General features: G+C 41.7%; 1 protein-coding gene across 2 annotated transcripts in view; it reads right to left on the bottom strand.

Moving 5' to 3' along the window:
* LOC106839963 (zinc finger protein 709-like) overlaps positions 1–25,402 on the bottom strand; it is a 31,859-nt gene continuing 6,457 nt past the window's right edge. Inside the window, exons 2-5 of one of the 2 annotated variants that reach the window (XR_011496176.1) lie at positions 20,337–20,463; positions 19,812–19,872; positions 3,805–19,440; positions 1–3,094 (exon numbers count right to left, since the gene is read on the bottom strand). Coding sequence is in view for 1 of the 2 variants with exons in the window: in XM_070492109.1 (XP_070348210.1) it covers positions 17,949–19,440; positions 19,812–19,872; positions 20,337–20,463 (1,680 nt within the window). In the remaining variant the exon portion in view is untranslated. Of the gene's footprint in view, positions 19,441–19,811; positions 19,873–20,336; positions 20,464–25,402 lie in introns of both variants that reach the window. The other variant, XM_070492109.1, reaches the window with a different exon arrangement.

Genomic DNA, 25,402 nt, shown 5'->3' with positions numbered 1-25,402 from the left:
ATTTATTAACATAGGATGGACTGGAACAGTTCATAAAATACATCAATGAAACAACTACAGAAGTGCTCATTTCCCAAACAGACGGACATAGTCTTATTGACGTACACTCAAGGGTTACTGAGAACACATCGACGGAATGCATTCAAACTACAAGTAACAGGAAATACACAGTCTTCCCAATGTGAGAAAGGTGACTGTTCTCACACGGAAGAACTGGGTGAAGGCAGCAGCTGCACCAGAAGCAAAGAAACAAACTCGCAGGTGCTTCTTTTTACATCGCATTGGAGATGCCACGGTCAAGCAGGAAAATGTGCTCACTAGCACTATCAACAGCAAAGCTGTTTCCTATACACATCAGACCATATTCAATTATCACCTACAGAAAAGGGGAATCAGACAACACTCCCACCACAAAGGTCTGAATTGGCTTCCTGGTGGACACAAGAGGCCTTACAGAAAGACCCTAACTCGAATGGATCTTTGATGTGAAACTGGTGGAAAATGCATCTCTACCAAAATGGAAATCAACTAGTTCTTGCTGGTTTTCAAGATACTCTTGACAAGAAGGGCAAAGAATCCAGAAAAAGGGATGGAAGGTGGTGTCCTTGAAGCTCCTATGGAACTGTCTCCCACCCTGTGTGATGGCTCGAAAATCTGCCTAAGGCCTTGTGTGCTTCTGCCTTCCAGATCTCATGCAAGTGAGGCCATTGGGGAATTCCAACAAGGAGCCAGCAATGGGACGGATTGTTAACGATCTAGCTCTTCAGATTACCCTCACTGACATGATGCACTACAGGGGTGATGTGTCCAGCTCTAGATTTTGTTGCCCTGCCACAGGCCTCTACTTAATTCAAAGTCTATTCACCCAATACCAGTCAGAAGGAAGGAGAAACTGCAAAGGCCCAAATAGGAAAACAAGAATTCACAGGAAGTACATTCTTGGATAAACTTGCCACACATAAATTCTTTTCCAACTGTTTAATAGTGCAGAACATAAAAACAGGCTCCTCCACCCACCACCCCCAAAAAGGAGCTTTCTCTGAAACATGTACAATATGTACAATGGATGAGGCACGTGCAGGAACTGTAATACAAGGCCAGTAAGAAAATCACGACAAATACAAACCGCCACTTTTCAATAGCCCCCTAACACAGAACAATTAAAACATTATTTAAAAAACTAAAGATAAAATATTATTAACTGACGTAACGGAAAAGCACGACCTATGAATCTTATTTACTATTTATGAAGGATGACTAGCAGAATCATCTCACCTCAATATTCATTTCTGAAGTAATTAATAGAAATCCACAGCCAATGTGGCACTTTAAGAAAGGCTTGATAGATACAATCTATTTATTTTATAACAACTCTTTCATGTTGAACGTTTTCCACAACCTTATATACAAATTAATTTCCATGAAGCTTTCTCACATGACTTACATTTACATTTCTTTTTGGTGGGAGTTTCACATAGAAGGATGTAGGCCAACTGAAGTCTTTCTCATGCTGTTTACATTCAAGACGTTTTTATCAAGTGAGTCCTTTCATGCCTTCAGGAAGAACTGGGATGACAAAAGTCTTTCCAAATTGTTTATGTCTACATGGTTTATCCTCTCCTGTGCATTTGTGCATATCCTCAAAAGCTTGTATGAGAAGTAAAGCCTGTCTCACGTTCCTGACATTCATGAGGCTTCCTCTCCACTGTGACTTCTTTCATGGACCCGAAGAGAACTGGAAGCAGTGAAGACTTTATTGCATATTTTACATTCAGAGGGCTTCTCTCCAGTGTGAGTTCTTTCATGTATTTGAAGAGAACTGGAAGAAGTGAATGCTTTACTGCATTTTTTACATTCATAGAGCTTTGCTCCTGTGTGATTTCTTTCATGTTTTGAAAGAGAAGCAGTATAACCAAAGGCTTTACCACATCTTTTACATTCAAAGGGCTTCTCTCCAATATGAATTCTTCCACGTATTTGAAAAGAACTGGAAGAACTGAATGCTTTACCACATTTCTTACATTCATAGGGTTTCCCTTCAGTATGAGTTCTTTTATGTATTGAAAGATGACTGGTAGCAGTGAACGCTTTACCACATTGTTCACATTCGTAGGGTTTCTCTCCACTGTGACTTCTTTCATGGACTCGAAGATAACTGGAACAAGTGAATGCTTTACTGCATTTTTCACATTTGTAGGGTTTCTCTCCAGTATGAATTCTTTCATGTATTTGAAGATAACTGGAAGAAGTGAATGCTTTAGGGCATTTTTCACATTTGTAGTGTTTCCCTCCAGTGTCAGTTCTTTCATGTGTTGAGAGACAATTGGTAGAAATGAAGGCTTTACCAGATATTTTACATTTAAAGGGCTTCTCTCCAGTGTGAGTTCCTTCAGGTATTCAAAGAGAACTGGAAGAAGTGAATGTTTTATCGCATTTCTTACATTTGTAGGGTTTCTCTCCAGTATGAATTCTTCCATGTCTTTGAGCAAAACTGGAATAAGTGAATGATTTACTGCACTTTTTACATTTGTAAGGTTTCCCTCCAGTGTGAGTTCTTCTGAGTGTTGAGAGACAAATGGTAGAAATGAAGGCTTTACCACAGATTTTACATTTAAAGGGCTTCTCTCCAGCGTGAGTTCTTACGTGGATTTGAAGATAAGTGGAGGAAGTGAACGCTTTACCGCATTTCTTACATTCATAGGGTTTCTCTCCAGTATGAATTCTTCCATGTATTTGAAGAGAACTGGAAGAAGCAAACGTGTTACCACATTTTTTACATTCATAGGGTTTCTCTCCAGTATGAGTTCTTGCATGTGTTTGAAGTAAAGTGAGGTAAGTGAAGGCTTTCCCACATTCCTTACATTTATGTGGCTTCTCTCCATATTTTTGATAGTCATATGTTTTATGTTCAGTGTGACGTGTAATGTGCGTTTTCAGCAATGAATGATGCGTGAAGGCTCTTCCACATGCACTGCATCCCCATGGTTTAGCTTCTGTAGTTTTCTTGGTCATTCTGAGATTTGGAAGAAGGCTGACGTTTCCTCCACACTGACTACCCTCTTCACTTTCCCAGAGTCTCCCTACCACATGCCTTCTGTACAAATGAGAAGCACATTGTTAGTCATTTCTCTATTAAGGATTTTACGTTTATTATGATTTATAGGGAATGTTCATGTTTTCTTCCTTCTGTGAATTCTCTGAAATGAAATATACTGAATTTTCTGCAAGAGGACTTCACCCTTGCTATTATCCAAACAGTGATATTCATTCACAGGGTTCACTAATACTATTTCTAAGTGAACTATTTTGCAAAAAGTGAACCTCTACATCACATTTCAGAAAGTATACTTGGTGAAAATTTCCTAAGAATACCTAAATTTGAAGCAAGCGTTGTTTTCTCTTTGTAAAAAAAAATTTCTTAACGTACAAGGAATCGTACATGACACAGAGATTTCTACTGTGTCACTCACTGTAGTTTTGTCTGCTGGTCTTTGCACTGATCTTTAACATCATGATCTTCCCATGTTATTACTGAAATGCAGACACAGAAAGTTTATTCCAAATATTAGAAATTATAGAAAAAGTTGTAGATTCTAAGTATTTGATAATCTATGGCCATGTCTACTGTATTTAGTGACCTGCTCTTTCCACCTTCTACATCTCACAACATTCTTTTTGTATTTTGTGAGGAAGATTAGCCCTCAGCTAACATCTGCCATCAATCTTCCTCTTTTTGCTGAGGAAGACTGGCCCTCAGGTGACATCTGAGCCCATCTCCCTCTACTTTGTAAGTGGGATGCCTACCTCAGCATGACTTGCCAAGCAGTGGCATGTTCACACCCGGGATCCGAACTGGCGAACCCCAGGCCACCAAAGCGGAAAGTGCGAACTTAACCACCTCACCATCAGGCCTGGGCCTTAGAACACTCTTCATGGGCAAGCAGCACTTGTTCTCTCATTGATGCAGTGAAGGAATGTCCTCACTCTTATCTACTGAGGCCAGGTGCCTGAAGGTTTCCCACATCACATCTCTGTAGAGTCTCTTCTGTGAAGGATCCAGTAAAGCCCACTCCTCTGGGGTGAAGTTCACAGCCACGTCCTCAATGGCCACTGAGTCCTGAAACACCACAAATGTGTATAGGGCAGGATGCATAAGGCTGATAGCACTGGGGATCTATACTCCAATTCTAGGAAGGTAACATGGGATTCTGTTATCTCCAAACATTTATTCTATGTTGTGATCATCACAAACTCGCTTTTTTTCTGTACACATGCTCATCAATTTAACAATATTATGAACACATGGAAATATTTACACAGTTTTACTGTGATGACATTACATCCTGTTTCTCTCTAATAACAAGTTCCAGAACGGGTTGGGAAATGACAGAAATGCTATACAAATGAAATAAATATTATCATTTGTGGACCAATGATCCCTCGTAAGAAAAGTTCTTTCATCATCTTCCATATTACCCACCGGTTACGGCACTCCATGAGGCAGAGGGTGAAATCTATGGGATGTTTCAGTGAATAAAAACACAGTGAACAACTGGAAGCTTTTTGGTCTGCTCCCATGAGCAAACTGAGAGTTTAGGAGTCCAGTGAAAATCACACTTTGACCAAGCTCAGCTGCCCACCCTGTCCTAAACTATGCCAGGCCATTACAGGTAATCAGACGCAGCTGGCTGAAAGGAAATATTCTTCTGGTGAAACACTGCTTTTAACTTGTGAAATATTGATCATGGACTCAGTTCTACCTTTGTCATGCTGTATGCTTTGACGGGGCTGGAATTACTATGAACTGAGAGCTCAGGCACAAGGAAGAAGCCATGAAAATTGGAGGAAGGGATGAGTCCATAGGTGGAGAACAGGGGAGTTTCAGGGAAGTGAAACTACCCTCTACGACACAGAGATGATGGGGACACGTCATTAGACATTAGCCAAAACCCACACAGTGTGTAACACACAGAGTCAATGCTAATGTGCACCGTGCACTGTAATGCGTCCATATGGGCTTGGAAATTGTAATAAGTGTACACAAGTAATACCAAATGTAAAAGAGTGCCACCTGTGTGGATGCAGAGACAAGGGTTATGTGGGAACTGTAAATTCTAATCAATTTTTCCGTAAACTTAAAACCTCTCTCTTTTTAGAACATGATGAAGACAGACTCATGACAATTCACCCCTTTTTTACTGAAACAAGACAGCTCTCATTCAACTGACTTCAACTTATTCTTTTTTCAAGATGGGCCCTGAGCTAACATCTGTTGCCAATCTGCTTTTGTTATTCTTCGTCTGCCAAAAGCCCCCAATACATGGTTGTATATTCTAGTCGTAGATCCTTCTAGTTGTGCCATGACTTCAACTGATCTCAGGAAGCCAGTCTGTGCTCTAGGAGCCTGAGACCAAAGGGGAGGGGAAACTTACATCGAATGCCTTGTTGGGGAGCACAGCACTGGATCCTCTGAGAAGCGCCATGGTCACTATCAGTAGTGGCAGAACCCCAAGGTGGATGACGAGCGTCCGGCTATTGTAGACCTATTAGTGTACAGACGAGTGTGAATCTGACTTCTATTTTGGGGATCTCTGAGTCAAGAGGTTTCCAGAGTTCTTTTCCCACAAAGGGGCAAGACAACTGGTTGCTTTATAGAGTTCAAGTGCCTGGGCTTAAGTTGGTTTGAACCAATCCCTTTGCTCTGACAAAGTCAGACTGGGGTGTTGTCACTATAACCCAGAGGGTCAGGGTCTTTGTTACAATAGACCCTCTGTTGCAGCGGCAGAGTGACTTAGGGGCTCTGGGGAGCCCTCTGGAATCTTGCTTCCTACTGCCTGCATTTTCCTGTCCCTTTTTTCTCTCTGAAATAATTGCTCTTGAAGGAGTGACCATCGGATGGGCTCAGCTCAGTGACAGGGTACAATCATCCTCATAACTGCACACTCCCCCTAATGTCAAGGCAACTCCAGCCTCAGTCTCACCTTCACTCTCAACACACACACAGAGGCCACCCAAGACACTGACAGAACATCACATTAAGGAGGGCCTGATTCCCAGACTCCTGCACTCAGAGGACAAGAATTTCCCAAACTGCCAACCTGGAGTCCTCTGCAGTTAGAACCCAGGTTTGGTGGGGTCAACAGTGCAACACAGGGCAGCACAGCACCCAGGAGGAGCTGCCCAGCAAGCAGCCCACAGTGCAGGAGCCTCCAGGCTTTCTCATCAGCCTGTCCAGGGAAGAAGGCTCAGGGGAAAGGGAGGGTGAGGCATAAGTGTTCAGTCATCAAACATCATCAGTACCAAACCCTCCCATTCATCACAAGAACAAACTTGAGGGACAAAAATAGGCATTCGCCCTGGCTTGTTTTTATATAAAGAAACACTAACAGCATGGTGAAGCAGTGATCAAAACTGGTCATGTAGGGAGGCTGGTGTCTGAGCAGAGGAGTGGGGCAGAACTGCAGGCAGGGAGTCTCCTTAAGTGTTTCCTCTCTTACGAATTTTTTAAACCTTCCCACGCACTATTTATTTAAAATGAGGGGAGACACAGGCTGGCCCAGTGCTACAGTGGTTAAGTCCACGTGCTCTGCTTCAGAGGCCTGGGCTTGACCAGTTTGGATCCTGGTCGAGGACCTACGCACCTTTTACCACGCCAGGCTGAGGCAGGCATCCCACATATAAAATAGAGGAAGATGAGCACAATCTTAGCCCAGGGCACATCTTCCTCAAAAACATAAAATAACATAAGGAGAGATTTATATACGTCATATTTTCCCACGTTTGACCACCATTTTTAAATGACTTTTAGTTTTAACATTTCTACATAGGAAACCATTCCAAGATTTAATCCTTTAAACACCAATGGACATAAAACTGTAAACCATAAAAATTTACCAATCTCTTTCTACCAAAAAAGACAAGGGGCACTTTGCTTTGTGCCTCCACTATATTTACCCCGAGAATATTTTTAGGAAGGAGTAGCATATTATAATACCTTAGGGATCTGCAATGAAGCCCTGAGTAAACTAGGAATTCCAAAGATTTACACAAGCTTGGACCTGATTCCTCAGATCAATGAAAATAGAAATTCAACTGCCTTTTCCCTACATCTATTGAAACAGAATTCAGGGCTGGCCCAGTGGCATAATGGTTAAGTTCACTTTGCTCTGCTTCAGTGCCCTGGGGTTCGCATGTTTGGATTGCAGGTGTGGACCTACCACTGCTCATCAAGCCATGCTGTGGCAGCATCCCACATAAAATGGAGGAAGATGGGCAGAGACGGTAGCTCAGGGAAAATCTTCCACTTTCACACACACACAAACAATAAGAAAATGAATGCAATTCATTTGCCTCAGGAATAGTACAGCCTTTTAAATGTCACAGTTCTCTAGGGACAAGGACACACAAAACTGACCTAAACATGGAAAATGCAGCTGAGAATTGAAATACACCCATCTCACATCTTGACGTTCTCTTGTCTAAATGGAAAAAAACTGTTGATTTCCACAATTTTCTTGTCTTGCTAACATAACACCTCTGAAATTACATTTTCAAACCCCAAGCGCAACTGGAAACTAGAATCAGAGGACTGCAATCTTCAACTGATAAAGGAATCCAAGGACAGAAACGGGAATATTCCAACCAGCTCATAGACGCAGCCTGCTGGCCTGCAGCCCAGAAGGAAACCTACACTCAGAAAGTGACCATATTCCCAGACTTGAGGTGTACACTCTGCCAGTTGAGACAGATCCCCTGGAGAGGGTCAGGCCCTGGAGAAGGAGAGTGGGGACCCCTGAGCGGTCACAGGAATGCACTCTGGGAGCCCCACACACGCTCCCTCTCCTCTGAGCATGGAGGCACTGCCTCCACCAGGTCCCACTCTCACATGTGAGGAAACTCTCCGCTGGGTTCAGTTTAAGCTTCTGACCCACATGAACTCCAAATTCATGAACCCTTTGTCCACAGGACGGAACACCTGATCTTCACAGCCTTTTTCACCCTCCACAGAGTACACTCTCAGTGCACCTAAGTGTTGATGCAAAACTCAAACGATGTCTAAAATATCTGGGCCTAAGGAACCACAACCACCACCTCAGAAAGGGTGTCACTGCCCACCCCATGAGCATGTGCACTGCCAGCTTTCCAGGGCTCTGCAGCTCGTCTCAGGAGAAAGGCTCCTTCCATGGGGGTGTGAGCAGTAGGAAACCTGCAGGGGGAGGCCCCCGGAAGGAAAAACAACTGGGCCTTCAAGGCCTTCCCTCTGCAGGCCCAAGGGGCCTTAGCTTGGGTCTTGGACTGGGGGCCTCTGCTCCCCACTGGAGATGCTCTGGAACCTCAGTGTTATTTTAAATCACACAAACCCAGTGTTGGAATAATCCAGCAAAATCACTTAAACGCAGTCCTTCCACAGAAAATAAGGGAGAATATTATATGGTATTTCTACCACTTCAACTAGAAAAGCACAAATGTCTATTCCTTTAAGAAAAAATGTGAATTACTACTGTTACTGAGCGAGGGCTCGCCACCTGATGCGCACAGAAGCTGAGACCATGGCACACCAGGCTTTGAAAGAAGAAACAGTTGACTGTACCATCTATTGACCAGGAGACAGGAGGACAGGCTGTCAACTCGGTCTCCCTCATCCAAAGCGTGGGCTGAGGCTTAAGGGAGCAGGGAGAGCCAGCTGGGATGCAAAGACCCGGCAGGGTGAGGTCTGACTGGCAGATCAAAACTTTCTCTCCCGCACAGGCTCCTGGCTGGCCGCCTCCTGTGACAAAGAGCTTTAACATCCTGCTCTTAAGATGGAGTTAGTGACGGGAGGTTAGCAGGAAAAGCACACTGAACAAGGGTCAAGTTGTCATGCAGATTTAACTCATTGCCTTCTCCATGGATACAGAGTTTCTAGAGATGCAGAGTCATCCTGCCCTTCCTGGCACACAGAGGGAGGCACCCTTACAAAGGGACGTTTCTCTTAGAATGTAAACTTCCCTTACAAAGGGGTAACTTCTACTAGCTTTTCAGAGCTTTGCCTGTGTCTGCTGCTTTTTGATAATCATCAGCTCAAAATAGCCCTTATACCAAAGACGCACGATTTGGCATGACAACTCTGTTCCTGGGCCGGTGGTGACATTATTTCCATGACAAGAAATCACACTTGAACACTTGCGGTTTGCATGTCTCAGCCCTGGAATCTCCTTTGGAAGCATCCAAAAGTAAGGAACGCACCTCAGAAACTAACGAGAGAAACTCAAGGGAAGGGAGAGTGAAACAAGTATTCTTAACAAATGGAATATAATAAAGCAACATTATATTTTTTCTGAAATTCACCTCTTTGTTGCCTGTCTGGAACTCCTTTATACTGTCTTTCAAGCTCTACTGACTAGATATATTTACCCTTCTTGAAAAACGAACACTTAAATCAGTGAATAATGTTTTCTCGTTCACAAACCTTGGGGTGTGTGACAATACCAATGGGACAGATCACCCAGCACATGTTTCCAAGGGGAACCCCCACCCAAAGGACTTGCCATAGGATGTCTGGGCCCGGATGATCCCCGGGAGAGGCACCAGGATTTCCTGCAGTGTAGTTCCTAGTGCTTATTCTCTGCTTTCCTCTCATGTAAAATATCCACAGACAAATATGATCTTGAAAATAGAGCCCTCCAGGGCTCTGGGAGATAATGATAAACATTTAAAATATTGAGTCTGTTTGAAACGCGCCATGGAGGACAAAGTGTTGATGAGGATCCTGTGAAGGAAAGAGGGGAAGTGGCTTTGGGAGTGCTGGGAGGCATCTGAAAATGTACGGATTTACTGTCAGTCCCAGGAAGAGGCAGCCTGTGACTGTAGATTGAGACGGTGCTCCCCAAACATTTGGAAAACTCAGGAGAAAACGGGTCCCCTCCGAGGAGAAATGAGGCCCTGGGGACCCCACAGACCGCAGCCCCTCCGCGCACGGACCCCGGAGACCGAGGCCCGACTGTCCTGCGGGCCCCGCACCGTCTGGGACACGCGGGGCTGCGGCCGCACAGCGGCCCAGAGACGCTCCGGCCCAAGTCGCCGCGCGCAGGGACCACAGGGCGCCCGGGGCCCGGCTGCCGGCCCCGCCCCCACGCTGAGGCCGGAGGGGCCTGAGGGCAGAGAGGTTCCGCCGGGGACTCGGGGCCGCAGACCCCGGGGGGGCCCGCAGACCCCGGGGAGCCCGCGGGAGGCCGGGCCCGCCCCGCCGCTTCCCACCAGCGCCTCCTCCCGCATTTGTCAATTTGCCCAAGCTTTTGGCAGAACCCACTTTTGGTATCAGTGATTTTCTCTGTGGTTATTCTATTCCTCATTTCATTGATTTCAGCTCCATCTTTCTTCTCTCATTTTCTCCTTGCTATGGGTTTGGTACCTCATGTTTTAGAGTCTGTTTAGGTGAAAGGTTAGGTTATGGATTCGAGATCTCTCCTTGCCAGTATAGGCACTGATAGCTATAAATTGTGTTCTCTGTTGTGTTTGAGATGCAGCCCTTTCAGCATGACATCATGTTCCTCAATACCTCTAGTGACATTTTCTGTTTTCAGGTCCATTTGGCAGATATTTTTATTAGCTCTCCAGCTGTCTTGTCGGGGCTGGTTACAGATGTATCTTTCCCAAACTTCTATATTCAATCTATTGGTATCTTTCAATCTAAAGTGTGTTTCTGACACATAGCACATGTTTAGATGACAGTTTGTTAAATCTGAGGTGAGAATCTCTTCCTCCTGTAGGATAATGTAATCCATTCACATGTAGTACTGTTGACATGGTTACAATTACATCCACCATTTTACTTTTAGTTTTCTACAATTCTCACGTTGTTTTAGTTTCTCTACTCCTCCTTTATAGCTTTTCTATTCCATTAAGTGAATATTTCCTAAAGTAGCATTTTAATTTGTAAATGTTTTTCACTGTATTTTTGAAGTTTTTTGGGGGTACCACTATTTAACATCTACTTAATTTACAAGAATGAGCTTCACATTTAAACAACCTTGATTCCACTGATTCATGGAAATGTTACTCATATATAGCTCTATGACCTTTTCCCATTTTGTGGTATTGTTATGCAGATTACATCTATTAATAATAGAACCCAATAATATATCCCTTACCATCTGTAGTAACCTTGTTAGCTCAATACAGCTTTGCATCCAGTCTTTTCTGCATTTAATGGTAAACATTATGCATATATTACATTTCTGCGTATTATACTCCCAACAGCACTTCACATACATAGTATCTTATACAATTCCTTTGATATCAATTAAGAATGGAGAAAATTGGCAGATTCTTTTCAGACTTACATCCTTCCTTACACTGGTGTCTTAGTTTCTCTATATTGATAGGAATTGCCACCCGGCATCACTTGCTTTCAGCCTAAAGACCTCCTTCACTCATTCTTGCATGGCAGTTGGCTATCAATACATTCTCAGTTTTGTTTATCTGGAAATGTCTTTATTTCAATTTCCTTTTTTACCAGGTAGTTTTATTTTTTTAATGTTTTTTTCTTCTCCTCAAAGCCCCCCAGTACATAGTTGTGTTTTAATTGGGGGTCTTTCTAGTTGTGGGACACTGCCTCAGCATGGCTTGATGAGCAGTGCCATGTCGGCACCCAGGAGCTGAACCAGTGAAACCCCGGGCCACCAAAGCAGAGTGTGTGACCTCAACCACTCAGCCACAGGGCCAGCCCCTTTCCAAGGTAGTTTTGCTGATTATAGGATTCTTGGTTGACAGGTTTGTTCTTTGGGCACTTTGAATATGCTATGCCTTTGCCTTCTGACCTCACTTTTTCTGCTGAGACACCAGCTGTTAATTTTACTGGGGCTTCCTTGTCTGAATTGGATCATTTTTTCAACGGCTGTTTTCTCACGGCGTCTGGTTTCTAATTTCCTGTATCTGTGCATTTACTTTAATTGTGTTGCAAATCAGACATTCTAAGTAATATATGGTAGTAACTCCAGGTACTGATCCCTCTCCTTCTGGGAGTTTTTACTATAATTGACTTATTTATTTGTTTCTGACTAGCTGGATTTCAGTCTATGTCACTCATACAGGGTGGAATCTCTGATACAGCTCCTAGAATGGGACATGGCTTTGAGAAAGCCTGCTCTCCTGGGACAGTGATATTGGGAGGGCCATCTTTCTCTTTCATGAACCACAGCCAGTGGGTAAACTTCAATAATTACTGGCTGCTTGTTCTACTGTTTTCACCAATGTCCTGGGGCATAATCTGCTCAATCAATAAATTCAATAAAATTCTGGCTTCTTTACAGAAATATTTTCTGAAGTCACTAGGTGGTATTGTTCTGAGCCTTGGAAGCCTCCTCTCAGCAGTTTAATTCCCTGGGGTTTTTTCTTTTTTGAGAAAATCGTTGGCCTAGACTCAAAATTGTGTCTTGAACAATGATACCAGTCTACTGCTAATTGCCTTTCCTCACTTTCTTGATAGTGTCCTTTGCCTTGAACTTCTCATGATCTTGGGCCAACCACATCAACTGTTTGGAACGTGATTGAGAACGTTGTGTTCTGTGGCTCACCTCACCTGCGTGTTCAGGAAACAACTCTATGACAGGACCCTGGAGCTCCTTTGAGGACAATGGGAAGCCTCTCTCTGAGTGACAATCCCATTTTAGGAACAGAGGGCTCAGTGCAGTAAAGAGACAGCAGCCAGAGGTGCTCTCAATTGTGTCTACTGGTCCCTCACAAATGACTTATGTCACACTCACCTCATGAGATGGAAGAAGAGCAATCAGCACACAAGTATTGCCAGCTCACCACTCCAAGGGCATCAGCTCAGTTCCATGTGTAGGGACTGAAACAATGGTGTCCCTACTTTTCAAGCACACTTCCCCAGCACTTATTTACCCTCTCAGCAAGATAGCCCTGTGAGTGGGGGCTGAGTTGACGGGGGGCCATGTCTTCTAGACTGCAGGGGTCTGGAGCAGAGTCTCCACCAATGTGAGCTGGAGGAGATAGGAAGGCAGTGCTCTTTGTCTCAACACCACAGACTCTCATGTTTCTTTCAAAACTTCAAAGATTTTCCTGAATAAATGTTCATTTCATCTTTGCTTTCAGGACCATTTCCAGTGCCTTTAAATGTTTATTAAAGTAATTTTCACCAGTCTTACTGGGGAGTAGGTCAGCAGAGCTCCTCTCACAGTTATGCCACCCTAATACATTAGAGTGAAGCCCATTCCTCTCAGTACTCACCAGTGTGAAATAGGATGGAAGCAGCTCCAATATCACTTGTCATTGTATATGGGAACAGGACAGAAAATTTATTTTTTATGGTTTGCAAAACTGTATTGAATACTTCATAAAAACTGACGTTTAGAGAATTACATTAAAAAAATGTTTTCCCTTTTAAAATGAACCATGCATTCAACTTATAAAGTGTTAAAAGTAAAATACAGTGTTAGTCAGAGCTCACCAGGGAAACAGAACCAATATGATGTGAACAAGTAAGTGTGTGTCTGTTTATACATATATATCACTTGTTCTTTTCTTGTTTTAAGAAAGTGACTCATGCAAATACGTGGGGCTGGCCCCATGACCAAGTGGTTAAGTTCACGCACTCTGTACAGAGGCCCAGGGTTTCACTGGTTCAGATCCTGGGCATGGACATGGCACCACTCATCAGGCCACGTTGAGGCGGCATCCCACGTGTCATAACTAGAGGGACCCACAACTAAAATCTACAACTATGTACTGGGGGGATTTGGGGAGAAAAAGCAGAAAGAAAAAAAAAAAGAAAGAAAAGAGATTGGCAACAGTTGTTAGCTCAGGTGCCAATCTTAAAAAAAAAAAAAAGTGACTCATGCGAACATAAAGACTTCGTTAAATCAAAAATCTGTAGTCTAGATGAGTAAGCTGGGAACCCAGGAGAACTGTAGTTCCAGTACAAATGCAGCTTACTTACAGAATTCCTCCCTGTTCTCAGAAGGGCAGTCTGTGCTCTATTAGGAATTAGAATTGATTGGATGAGGCGCATCCCCATGGGGGCCGATTCACTCAAACTCCACCCATTGAAATGTAATCTCTTGAAAGAAATCCCCGCAGAGATGCATCCAGTGGAATGTTTGAACCAGTATCTGGGCACTGTGGTGGAGCTGAGTTGACACAGAGCTAGTGGCTTGTACTTTTCCTATATTCTAGTGTCTGCCTGGCTTTGATAATCAGGGAGATGCTGGCCTCTAAAATGAGTTTCGAAGTATTTTCCCCACTTCCAGTTTTGGAAGAGTTTAACAAGGATTGGTGCGAATTCTCTGAACGTGGTGGTGTTTGGTAGTGGCATTGGGATTGGCAATGATTAACTATTTCGAGGTAGTTTACATGTTTCTAGGAATTTATCCATTGTTTCTAAGTTATCTGTTTCCATACAAACGTACATAATAGTCCTTTTTTATCCTTCTTATTCTTGAGGCGCCATTGTAATATGTCCTCCTTCATTTCTGATTTTATGTACCTGAATCTTCTCTCTTCATTGCTAGGGTTTGTTATTTTTATTTTTTTTAATTGAAACTGTTTGGGCTTTAATACTTCTTATTCCCTACCTTTAGCTAATTTTGGTTTTACCTTCTTGTTCCTTAAGGTATAAATGTACGTTGTTAACTTGCTATCTTTTTCTTCATACAGGTGTTTTTCACTACTAACTTCCCTTTACTACTCCCTATGCCTCATCCTACAAGTTTTCTTAAATTGTATTTTCACATTTGTTTGTCTCAAGATATTTTGAAAATTTCATTTATCTTGCTTCAGCAACACTTATATTAAATTCCCCTTCGATTTTGTCTTTGACTCAATGGTTTGTCCAAGAATGTTACTTAATTTCCACGTTTTTGAATTTTCACGATAAGATCTGAGATAAACAGGCCTTTAGTGTGAGGTTTCATGATTTCTTAAATACAAGTCAGACTATGTTTCGTGGTGGCTGCAGCTGGAGGGGTCAGGGGCTTCATGGTCTGCAGTGTCCTTGCACTTATCTCCCTGGTCTGTTGGGTTTCCCTAGAAACTCATTCTTAAGTAGAATCTGTGTCTTGCAGCTCTGTTTTCATCCAGTGTTTGTATCCTGGGGCCCTACCGATATGGTGTCAGGGATTTCAAAGGGAAATTGTCCTCTCATGTGATGATGAAACCTGCAATGTTTGGTGGTAAAGAATCCCTGGACCGTGAACTTTACAACAGGATCTGAGCACTTATATTTCCTCTGCTTTTGGCAGAGAGGAACCTGAGGTGACTGCAGGTGTCTATTTGAACTTTATACACTGAGTTAAGACGTGGGTACATTAGTTTTATCTGACGGATGGTCTACTTTACAGACAGCAATATGCTTTTCATGTATATCAAAATGTTTTTCCTCATTTCCTGGATGAAGCAGGAGGCAATTTTTTCTGATCTTCACTATGAAGACCACATTGGGCTGCTGAAGGAAACATTCATGAATGTGGGGGGCCCCTAAGACTGGCCCCTCCCTAGAGTTTTTAACTCTCAAGATAATCCATACTGTGGGGCTGGCCCCGTGGCCGAGTGGTTAAGTTCGCGCGCTCCGCTGCAGGCGGCCCAGTGTTTCGTCGGTTCGAATCCTGGGCGCGGACATGGCACTGCTCGTCAGACCACGCTGAGGCAGCGTCCCACATGCCACAACTAGAGGAACCCACAACGAAGAATACACAACTATGTACCGGGGGGCTTTGGGGAGAAAAAGGAAAAAATAAAATCTTTAAAAAAAAAAAAAAAAAAAAAGATAATCCATACTGTGTGTCTAGCAATTCATCTCTTGTTATGTTGATGTATTCCTAGAAAGCTGCTTGCTCCAGTCACTCCGCCTCCTGGTACATGGGAATTATCTGTATTCACCTTCTCTCATTTAGGGGGCATTGTTGCCATGTAAACTCAAATCTCTCATGGATCGAAGAAGAGGTGTTCCCTTTAAGAGTGTTTAGTATTTTTCTTCTGAAGATGAGAGCGATCACTCAGACATCTTTACACATCAGAACAGAAACCATTCACACACATCTGTCGCTCTGTATTTTGCACAGATCAATTGAACAGAATTGAAAGCCCAGAAATAAAACCACCCATCTATGGACAGCTACTCTTTGAGAAAGGACCTGAGGGCCTACAATGGAGAAAAGAAATTCTCTTCAACAAATGGTGCTGGAAAACTGGACAGCCACATATAAAAGAATGAAAATTGACCATGCGTTTTCACCATTCACAAAAATAAAATCAAAATGGATCAAAGACCTAAGGCTGAGACCTGAAACCATAAGGCGTCTAGAAGAAAATGTAGGCAGTACACTCTTTGACATCAGTATTAAAAGGATCTTTTCGGACACCATTTCTTCTCAGAGAAGGGAAACAACAGAAAGAATGAACAAATGGGACTGCATCAGACTAAAGAGCTTCTTCAAGGCTAGGAAAACAGGATTGAAACAAAAAACAACCCACTAACTGGGAAGAAGTATTTGCAAGTCATTTCCTATAAAGAACTCACACAACTCAACAACAAAAAATCAAACAACCCGATCCAAAAATGGGCAGGGGACATGAACAGACATTTCTCCAAAGCAGATATACGGATGGCCAATAGACACATGAAAAGATGCTCATCATCACTATCATGAGGGAAATGCAAATCAAAACTACACTAAGATATCACCTTACACCTGTTAGAATGGCAAGAATAAACAAAACAAAAAGTGACAAATGTTGGAGAGGTTCTGGAGAAAAAGGAACCCTCATACATTGCTGGTGGGAATGCAAACTGGTGCAGCCACTAGGGAAAACAGTATGGAAGTTTCTCAAAAAATTAAAAATAGAACTACCATATGTCCCAGCCATCCCACTACTGGGTATCTATCCAAGAATTTGAAATCACCAATTCCAAAAGTCCCAGGCACCCCAATGATCATTGCAGCGTTATTCACAACAGCCAAGACGTGGAAGCAACCTAAGTGCCCATCAACAGATGACTGGATAGAGAAGATAGGGTGTATATATACAATGGAATACTACTCAGCCATAAAAAAAGGATAAAATCATCCCATTCACAACAACATGCATGGATCTTGAGGGAATTATGTTAAGTGAAATAAGCCAGATAGAGAAGGACAATCTCTGTATGACTCCACTCATAGGTGGAAGTTAAACATACAGACAAAGAGAACTGATTGGTGCTTACCAGGGGAAAGGGGGTTTGGGGGGAGGGCACAAAGGGTGAAGTGGTGCACGTACGGCATGACTGACAACACTTTACAACTGAAATTTAACAAGGTTGTAATAATCTTAATAAAAAGTTAAAATAAAATGTACAATATAGACAATGAATTAGGCATATCCAGGAGCTGTAAACACAAGGCCAGTAAGAAAATCACCACATACAAACTGTCATTTTTTCAATACCCCCGTAACACAGAACAATTAAAACATTATAAAAAAACTAAAAATACAAAATTATTAACTGATTTAAGGGAAAAGCACTACCTATGAATCTTATTTACCATTTATGAAGGCTGACTAGCATAATCATCTCACCTCAATATTCATTTCTGAAGTAATTAATACAAATCCACAGTCCAATGCTGCACTTTAAGAAACAGGCTTGATAAATACAATATGTTTACTACTTTTATAACAACTCTTCATGTTGAAAGTTTATTTCCATGAAGCTTTCTCATATGACTTACATTTACATTTCTTGCTGGTGGGAGTTTCACAGAGAAGGATGTAGGCCAACTGAAGGCTTTCTCATGCTGTTCACATTCAAGATGTTTTTATCAAGTGAGTCCTTTCATGCCTTCAAGAAGAACTGAGATAACAAAAGTGTTTCCCAAATTGTTTATATCTACCTGGTTTCTCCTCTAGTGTGCATTTGTGCATAGCCTCAAAAGGTTGCATGAGAAGTAAAGCCTGTCTCACTTTCCTGACATTCATGAGGCTTTCTCTCCACTGTGACTTCTTTCATGGACTCGAAGAGAACTGGAAGCAGTGAAGACTTTACTGCATATTTTACATTCATAGGGTTTTTCTCCAGTGTGAGTTCTTTCATGTACTCGAAGAGAACTGGAAGAACTGAATGCTTTAGGGCAGTTTTTACATTCATAAGGTTTCTCTCCAGTGTGAGTTCTTTCATGCTCTCGAAGACAACAGGAAACACTGAATGCTTTACTGCATTTTTTACATTCATAAGGTTTCTCTCCAGTGTGGGTTCTTTCGTGAACTCGAAGAGAACAGGAAGAAGTGAATGCTTTACCACATTTTTTACATTCATAGGGTTTCTCTCCTGTATGAGTTCTTTCATGTTTTGAAAGAAGACCGGAAAAAGTGAATGCTTTACTGCATTTTTTACATTCAAAGGGTTTCTCTCCAGTGTGAATTCTTTCATGTTTTTTAAGATGACCGGAAGAAGTGAACGCTTTACGGCACTTTTTACATTCATAGGGTCTCTCTCCGGTATGAATCCTTCCATGTATTTGAAGGTAACTGGAGGAAGTGAATGCTTTACCACATTTTTCACATTCATAGGGTTTCTCTCCAGTGTGACTTCTTGCATGTACTGAGAGACAATTGGTAGAAATGAAGGCTTTACCACATATGTTACACTTAAAGGGTTTCTCTCCAGTGTGGGTTCTCTCATGTATTTTAAGATAACTGGAAGAAGTGTATGCTTTACTGCATTTTTTACATTCATAGAGTTTCACTCCAGTATGAATTCTTCCATGAATTTGAAGATAACTGGAAGAAGTGAATGCTTTACCACATTTTTCACATTTGTAGGGTTTCCCTCCCATGTGAGTTCTTTCATGTATCGAGAGAGGACAGGCAGAAATGAAGGCTTTGCCACATATTTTACATTTAAAGGGCTTCTCTCCAGTGTGAATTCTTTCATGGATTCGAAGATAACTGGAAGAAGTGAATGCTTTACCGCACTGCTTACATTCGTAGGGTTTCTCTCCTGTATGAGTTCTTCCATGTCTTGAAAGAATACCAGAAGAAGTGAATGCTTTACTGCATTTTTTACATACAAAGGGTTTCTCTCCAGTGTGATTTCTTTCATGTTTTTTAAGTTGACTGGAAGAAGTGAATGCTTTACTGCATTGTTTACATTCATAGGGTTTCTCTCCAGTATGAGTTCTTTCATGTGTTTGAAGTAAAGTGAGATAAGTGAAGGCTTTCCCACATTCCTTACATTTATATGGCTTCTCTCCATATTTTTGATACTCACGTGTTTTATGTTCAGTGTGACATCTAATGTGCATTTTCAGCAATGAATGATGTGTGAAGGCTCTTCCACATGCACTGCATCCCCATGGTTTAGCTCCTGTAGTTTTCTTGTTCAGACTGAGATTTGCAAGAAGGCTGACGTTTTCTCCACATTGACTACCCTCTTCGCTTTCACAGAGTCTCCCTACCACATGCTTTCTGTACAAACAAGAAGCACATTGTTAATGATTTCTCTATTAATGGTTTTATATTTCTTATGTTTATTATGATTTACAGGAAATGTTTGTTTTCTTCCTTCTGTGAATGCTCTGAAATAAATATACTGAATTTTCTGCTATTATCCAAACAGCAATATTCATAGATACGATTCATTATTACTATTAATAAGTGAAATATATTGCAAAAAGTGAACCACTGCATCACATTTCAGAAAGTGTACTTGACGAAAATCTTTGAAGAATACCTAAATGTGAAGCAAGGGCTATTTCTTTTGTTTGCTCTTTTTAAAAAGACTGTCTTGACATACAAGGATTCTCACATGAGACAGAGCTTTCTACTGTGTCACTCACCGGAGTTTTCTCCCCAGGTCTTTGTGCTGATCTTCAATATCATGATCTTCCCATGTTATTCCTGAAATGCAGACAAAGAACGTTTATTCCAATTATTAGAAACTATGGAAAAAATTTAGATTGTAAGTATGTGATAATCTATGACCATTTCTACTTTATTTACTAACAACCTCACCTTTCCACATTCTAATCCTTAGAACACTGTTGTTTTTTTTCTTTTTGGGGAAGATTAGCCCTGAGCTAACTGCTGCTGCCAATCCTCCTCTTTTTGCTGGGGGAGACTGGCCCTGAGCTAATATCCGTGCCCATCTTCCTCTACTTTATATGTGGGATGCCTGCCACAGCATGGCTTGACAAGCGGTGCCATGTCTGCACCCAACATCTGAACCAGTGAGCCCTGGGCCACTGAAGCAGAATGTGTGAATGTAACCGCCATGCCAACAGGCCAGCCCCTTAGAACACTCTTGATGTTCAGGCAGCAGTTGTTCTCACATTGATGCAATGAAGAAATGTCCTCATTCTTACCTACTGAGGCCAGGATCCTGAAGGTTTCCCACATCACATCTCTGTAGAGTTTCTTCTGTGAAGGATCCAGTAAAGCCCACTCCTCTGGGGTGAAGTTCACAGCCACATCCTCAGTGGTCACTGAGTCCTGAAACACCACAAATGCGTGTCGAGTAGCATACATGAGCCTGACAGCACTGGGGATCTATACACCAATTCTAGGAAGGTTACCTGGGATTCTATTATCTCCAAATATTTATTCTATGTGTGATCATCACAAACTCGCTTTCTTCTGTACACAGTCTCATCAATTTAACAATATTATGAACACATGGAAATATTTACACAGTTTTACTGTGATGACATTACATCCGACTTCTCTCTAATAACAAGTTCCAGAACAAGTTGGGAAATGGCAGAGGCAGAGAGTGAAATCTACGGGATGTTTCAGTGAATAAAAACATAGTGAACAACTGCAAGCTTTTTGTTCTGGTCCCATGACCAAAGTGAGAGTCCAGGAGGCCTAAGAAATCACACTTTGACCAAGCCCAGCTGCCCACACTGTCCTAAACTACTCCAGGCCATTACAGGTAATCAGATGCAGCTGGCTGAATGGAACTCCTCTTGTGGTGAAACGCTGCTTTTAACTTGTGTAGTATCTATCATAGACTCGGTTCTACCTTTCTCACTCTGGATGATTTGATGGAATTATTATGAACTGAGAGCTCAGGCACAAGGAAGAAGCCATGAAAACTTAGACCAGAAGATCCCTACACTCATTGGCCTCAAAGCTACTTGCCACCATTTTTAGAACACACTCTCAGATAATAATATGCCATAAGAGCTCTTTCTAGTCAAATGTCAATGGTGTGCCCTGAGCTTTGCTCCCCTTGAGGGGTAGGTTAAGAGCTGCAGATTGGGGCTGGCCCCGTGGCTTAGTGGTTAAGTTCGCCCACTCCACTTTGGACACTGCACCACTCATTAGGTGATGCTGAGGCAGCGGCCCACATAGCAAAACCAGAGGTACTCACAACTACAATATACGACTATGTACTGGGGGGCGTGGGGGAAAAAAGAAGAAGATTGTCAACAATTGTTAGAGCTGGTGCCAATCTTTAAAAACAACAACAAAAAAGAGCTGCAGATGGCAAGCGAGCTCCTTGAAGTCCACAATGGTTTGATGTTAAATTTGCCCATGATTATAAAATACATGAAGGATTTGACAGTGGTTTCCTCCAAAAGAACATAAAATTTCCTTTCTTCAACGTCAAGAGGAAGTGTTTCCTGACCACCCACTCTGGATGATGCCCTGCTGACTTATGATCCTGTGCCAAAGGAGCTTAGAAGGTGTCATTCTTGATCTCACAAGAAGAAAATGAACAAACTTGAGTCGAACAACCCTTCTTAGATCCAGGAGAGCCTTGAGGTCACAGGACAAATGAAGTCTCCAAACTTGGGAAAGACAAAAGAAGAGATGGCATTTTGCAATATGCCCCACATGTTCTGTTCTTAATACGGCCTGTACTAAAAAAACAAATCTATTTCCCCAAAGTCTAATGCAAGGGCAAAAATAACAAGAAAGACAGAACCCAATTTCCATGAAGCCGAGGACAGCCTCTATAAGAGAAGGTTTAAAATCCAGATAACGGGAAAACCTGAAGGAAAAGAAAAGCAGAGCGAGACAGAGGAAAACGTGAAGTAATAATGACCAAAATACCATAAAATTAATGATAGCCAGAACACTGTCCATCCAGGACACTCACGGAACACTAAACACGATAAAGTACAAAGTGCACACCCGAGGGTATCACCCTGAAACTAGAGACACATCACAGACAGAGAATGTACTGAAAAATCCCAGGGAAGAAACACAACTTCGACAGAAAGAAACAAAGATTGGAGTTAAATCAGACTTCTTCTCAAAAACCATGCAACAAGAACAGAGGAGACTGAAAGATTTAAAGTGTTGAAAATAAAACCCACTTTCCCAGAATTCGGTCAAGCAAAATTATCCTTCAGTACCAGGAAGAAATAAGGACTTTCTGAGACAAAATTTGAGGAAATTCGTACCGAGTACACATACTTTGAAGGAAACTGTTCAAAAGTTTACAAGAAAGAATGTAAATGATAAAGGTAGGGGATTAGAAGAAGAAAAAATGAGGGCAAGTATCTTTTATGTTTCTTATAATTAATACAACAGATGACACTTTGTTTAAACACAGGGAAAGGAAACTTGGGGACAGCGTGTTAAGAGGTACTTGTACGCAGTCAAGTGGCACACTGTTACTTGGCAGAAGGATGGCTTAGTTGTAAATGTAGGCTAAAAATTTAAGGGAAACCACTAAAATGTGTTTTTTAAAAAGTGTGTAACAGATATGCTAAGAGAGGAGAAAAAAAGAATTAAATTGCTCAATTTTAGCCAGAGAAGGTGGCAAAAAGACAAAAACAAGGGTAAAAATGGAGAAAGTAAAAATTTTCGTAAATATTAATCCAACTGAATCAATAAAAACTTTAATCATCAACAGTCTCATTACAGCTGAAAGACACAGTAATAGATTTCAAAAAATACCATCATAGGGGCAGCCCTGAGGCTAAGTGGTTAAGTTCGTGCACTCCGCTTTGGTGGTCCAGGGCTCGGATCCTGGGCGCAGACATGGCACCACTCATCAGGCCATGTTGAGGCAGCATCTCCCATGCCACAACTAGAAGATATAACTATATACTGTGGGGATTTGGGGAGAAAAAGCAAAAAAGAAAAAAAGACCGGCAAGGGTTGTTAGCTCAGGTGGCAATCTAGAAAGGAAAAAAAAAAATAAAGACTGGCAACAGATGTTAGCTCAGGCGCCAATCTTTAAAAAAAAAACAAAAATAGATCATTATATGTTGTCTACAAGAAACCCACTCTAAGTATAAAGTCAGAGATAGATGAAGGGTAAAGGGATGGAGAAAAACAGACCATGCCAACACGAATCGAAAGGAAGCGGCCAGAGGAACAGGCATCATAGACAATGCAGATTTCAAACTGAGGAAGATGCAGAGATAGAGGGGCAGCAGGTACGGATAAAGGGGCCTATTCTCTGAGAAGGCACAGCAACGCTGCATGTGTACCTGCCTAACAACAGAGGGGCAACACACCTCAGGGAGGAACTGATGGAATGCAGGAGAGATACACAGATCCAGTACCACAGCTGTAGAAATCAACACCCCCCCATCAGGAATTAGAAATTTCAGTAGGCAGGAAGTGAGGAAGGACAGAGGTGTGATGAACAGCACTGCAAAACTGCTGGGTTTCACTGTAATCTGCGGAATACTCACAGAACAGCAGAATATACATTCTTCTCAGGTTCACATGGAACATTCACCAAAACAAACCACACCCTGGGACATAAAGCACACCTTAACAAATTTGAAAGAACAGAAATCATACAAAATAGGCTCTCACACCACATAGGCATTCCTCTAGGAGGCAATACCAGCAATAGTTGGAAAACCCCTTCATATGTGGTGATTCAAAAATACACTTCAAATAATACAGAATATCAAACTAGAAGTCTCAAGAAAAATGAAAAATTATTTTGAACTAAAAGAATGAAAACACAACATAGCAAAGATTCTTGGATGTAGCGAAAGGAGTATATGGGGGAAATTCATGCCATGAAACAAATACACTGGAAAGATCAAAGATCTCTAATCACTAATTCAAGCATGTACCTTAGCAAAGAATAAAAAGAGGAAGTTAAACCCACAGCAAAAATAATAAAAATCAGAAAGGAAATGAATGTCATTGTGGGAAATCAATGGACAAAACGAAAAGAAAAAAGCTGTTTGTTTCACAAGACCAATAAAATTGAGAAATATGCACTTAAGATACCAAAGAGAAGAGGGAAGACAGAAATTACTAATATCAGAAAGGAAAGGAGGAGAAATGAATATAAAAATGAGATTTGAGAAAATGCAACATCCATTTATGATAAACTAGTAATAGAGGGAAACTTCCACTTCTTGAGAAAGAACATCTTCACAAATCCTGTAGCTGAATTCATGGTGCTTGTTCCATATGATATGACTGTCTCTACGCAACAACTGGAAGAACTCACAATGACAGAAACGACTCCTGGGATTAATGAGAGCACAGCAAGCTTGCAAGATGTGTGAGTCAACTGCTTTCCTTCCAGAACCACACGAATAGAGTCAACTGATGTTTGACAAAGAAGAAAAGGAGATTCAAATGAAAAAGAAAGTATTTTAAAAAACAGTGGTAGAAATGATGGATACCCACGTGCAAATACACACGCACAAAACACAGACATAGGCCTTACACGTTTTAGGAAAATTAAGTCAAAACACATCACACATCTGAATGTAAAATGCCAAAGGAATAAACTCCTACAAGAGAACACTGAAGAAAATCTGGATGACCTTGTGTTTGTTGATGAATTTTCACATTGAAAACCAAAAGGCATGGTCCACAAAAGATAACATCAGAAATTTTACTTAATTAAAATGAAAAATTCCTCCTCTGAGAAAGATGGTGTAAAGAGAAGATCAACGCAATTCAGAGTAAGAGAAAATCTCTGTAAAACACTGTTGGATAAATGACAGGTATCTGAAATATGCAAAGAATTCTTAAACCTTAATAGAGGAAAAACATGCAATTAAAAATGGGTGAAAGATCTGCAGACAGCTCACTGAAGAAGAGATCTAGATGGGAAATAAGCAAACTGACACATGATCCCCATCAAATGTCATTAGGAAATTGCAAAGAAAACAACAATGGGGATCACTAAACACTTATTAAATGGGTAAAAGTCAAAATGTTCAGAACAGCAAATATCGGTGAAGATGGAAAGCGAAGGGAATCCTAGTTCATCGTGGGTGGAAACGGGATTGGGAACACCCACACTGGAAGACAGGAACCTCCTTTCAGAATAAGATACACTGTCACTACATAGAGTAAGAGCCAGCAATCATGCTCCGTGTTATTTTCCCAAATGAGCTGAAAAACCTTATGTTTGCACAAAACCTACATAAGAATGTGTTCCTTTTGTTTCTTTGGTATTTTTTTGAGGAAGATTAGCCCTGAGCTA

This window comes from Equus asinus, chromosome 20 (assembly GCF_041296235.1).
Source record: "Equus asinus isolate D_3611 breed Donkey chromosome 20, EquAss-T2T_v2, whole genome shotgun sequence".
In the NCBI taxonomy this organism is placed as follows: Eukaryota; Metazoa; Chordata; class Mammalia; order Perissodactyla; family Equidae; genus Equus; species Equus asinus.
Note: the sequence above shows the minus strand (reverse complement) of the source record. Positions and strands in the feature narration are given on the sequence as shown.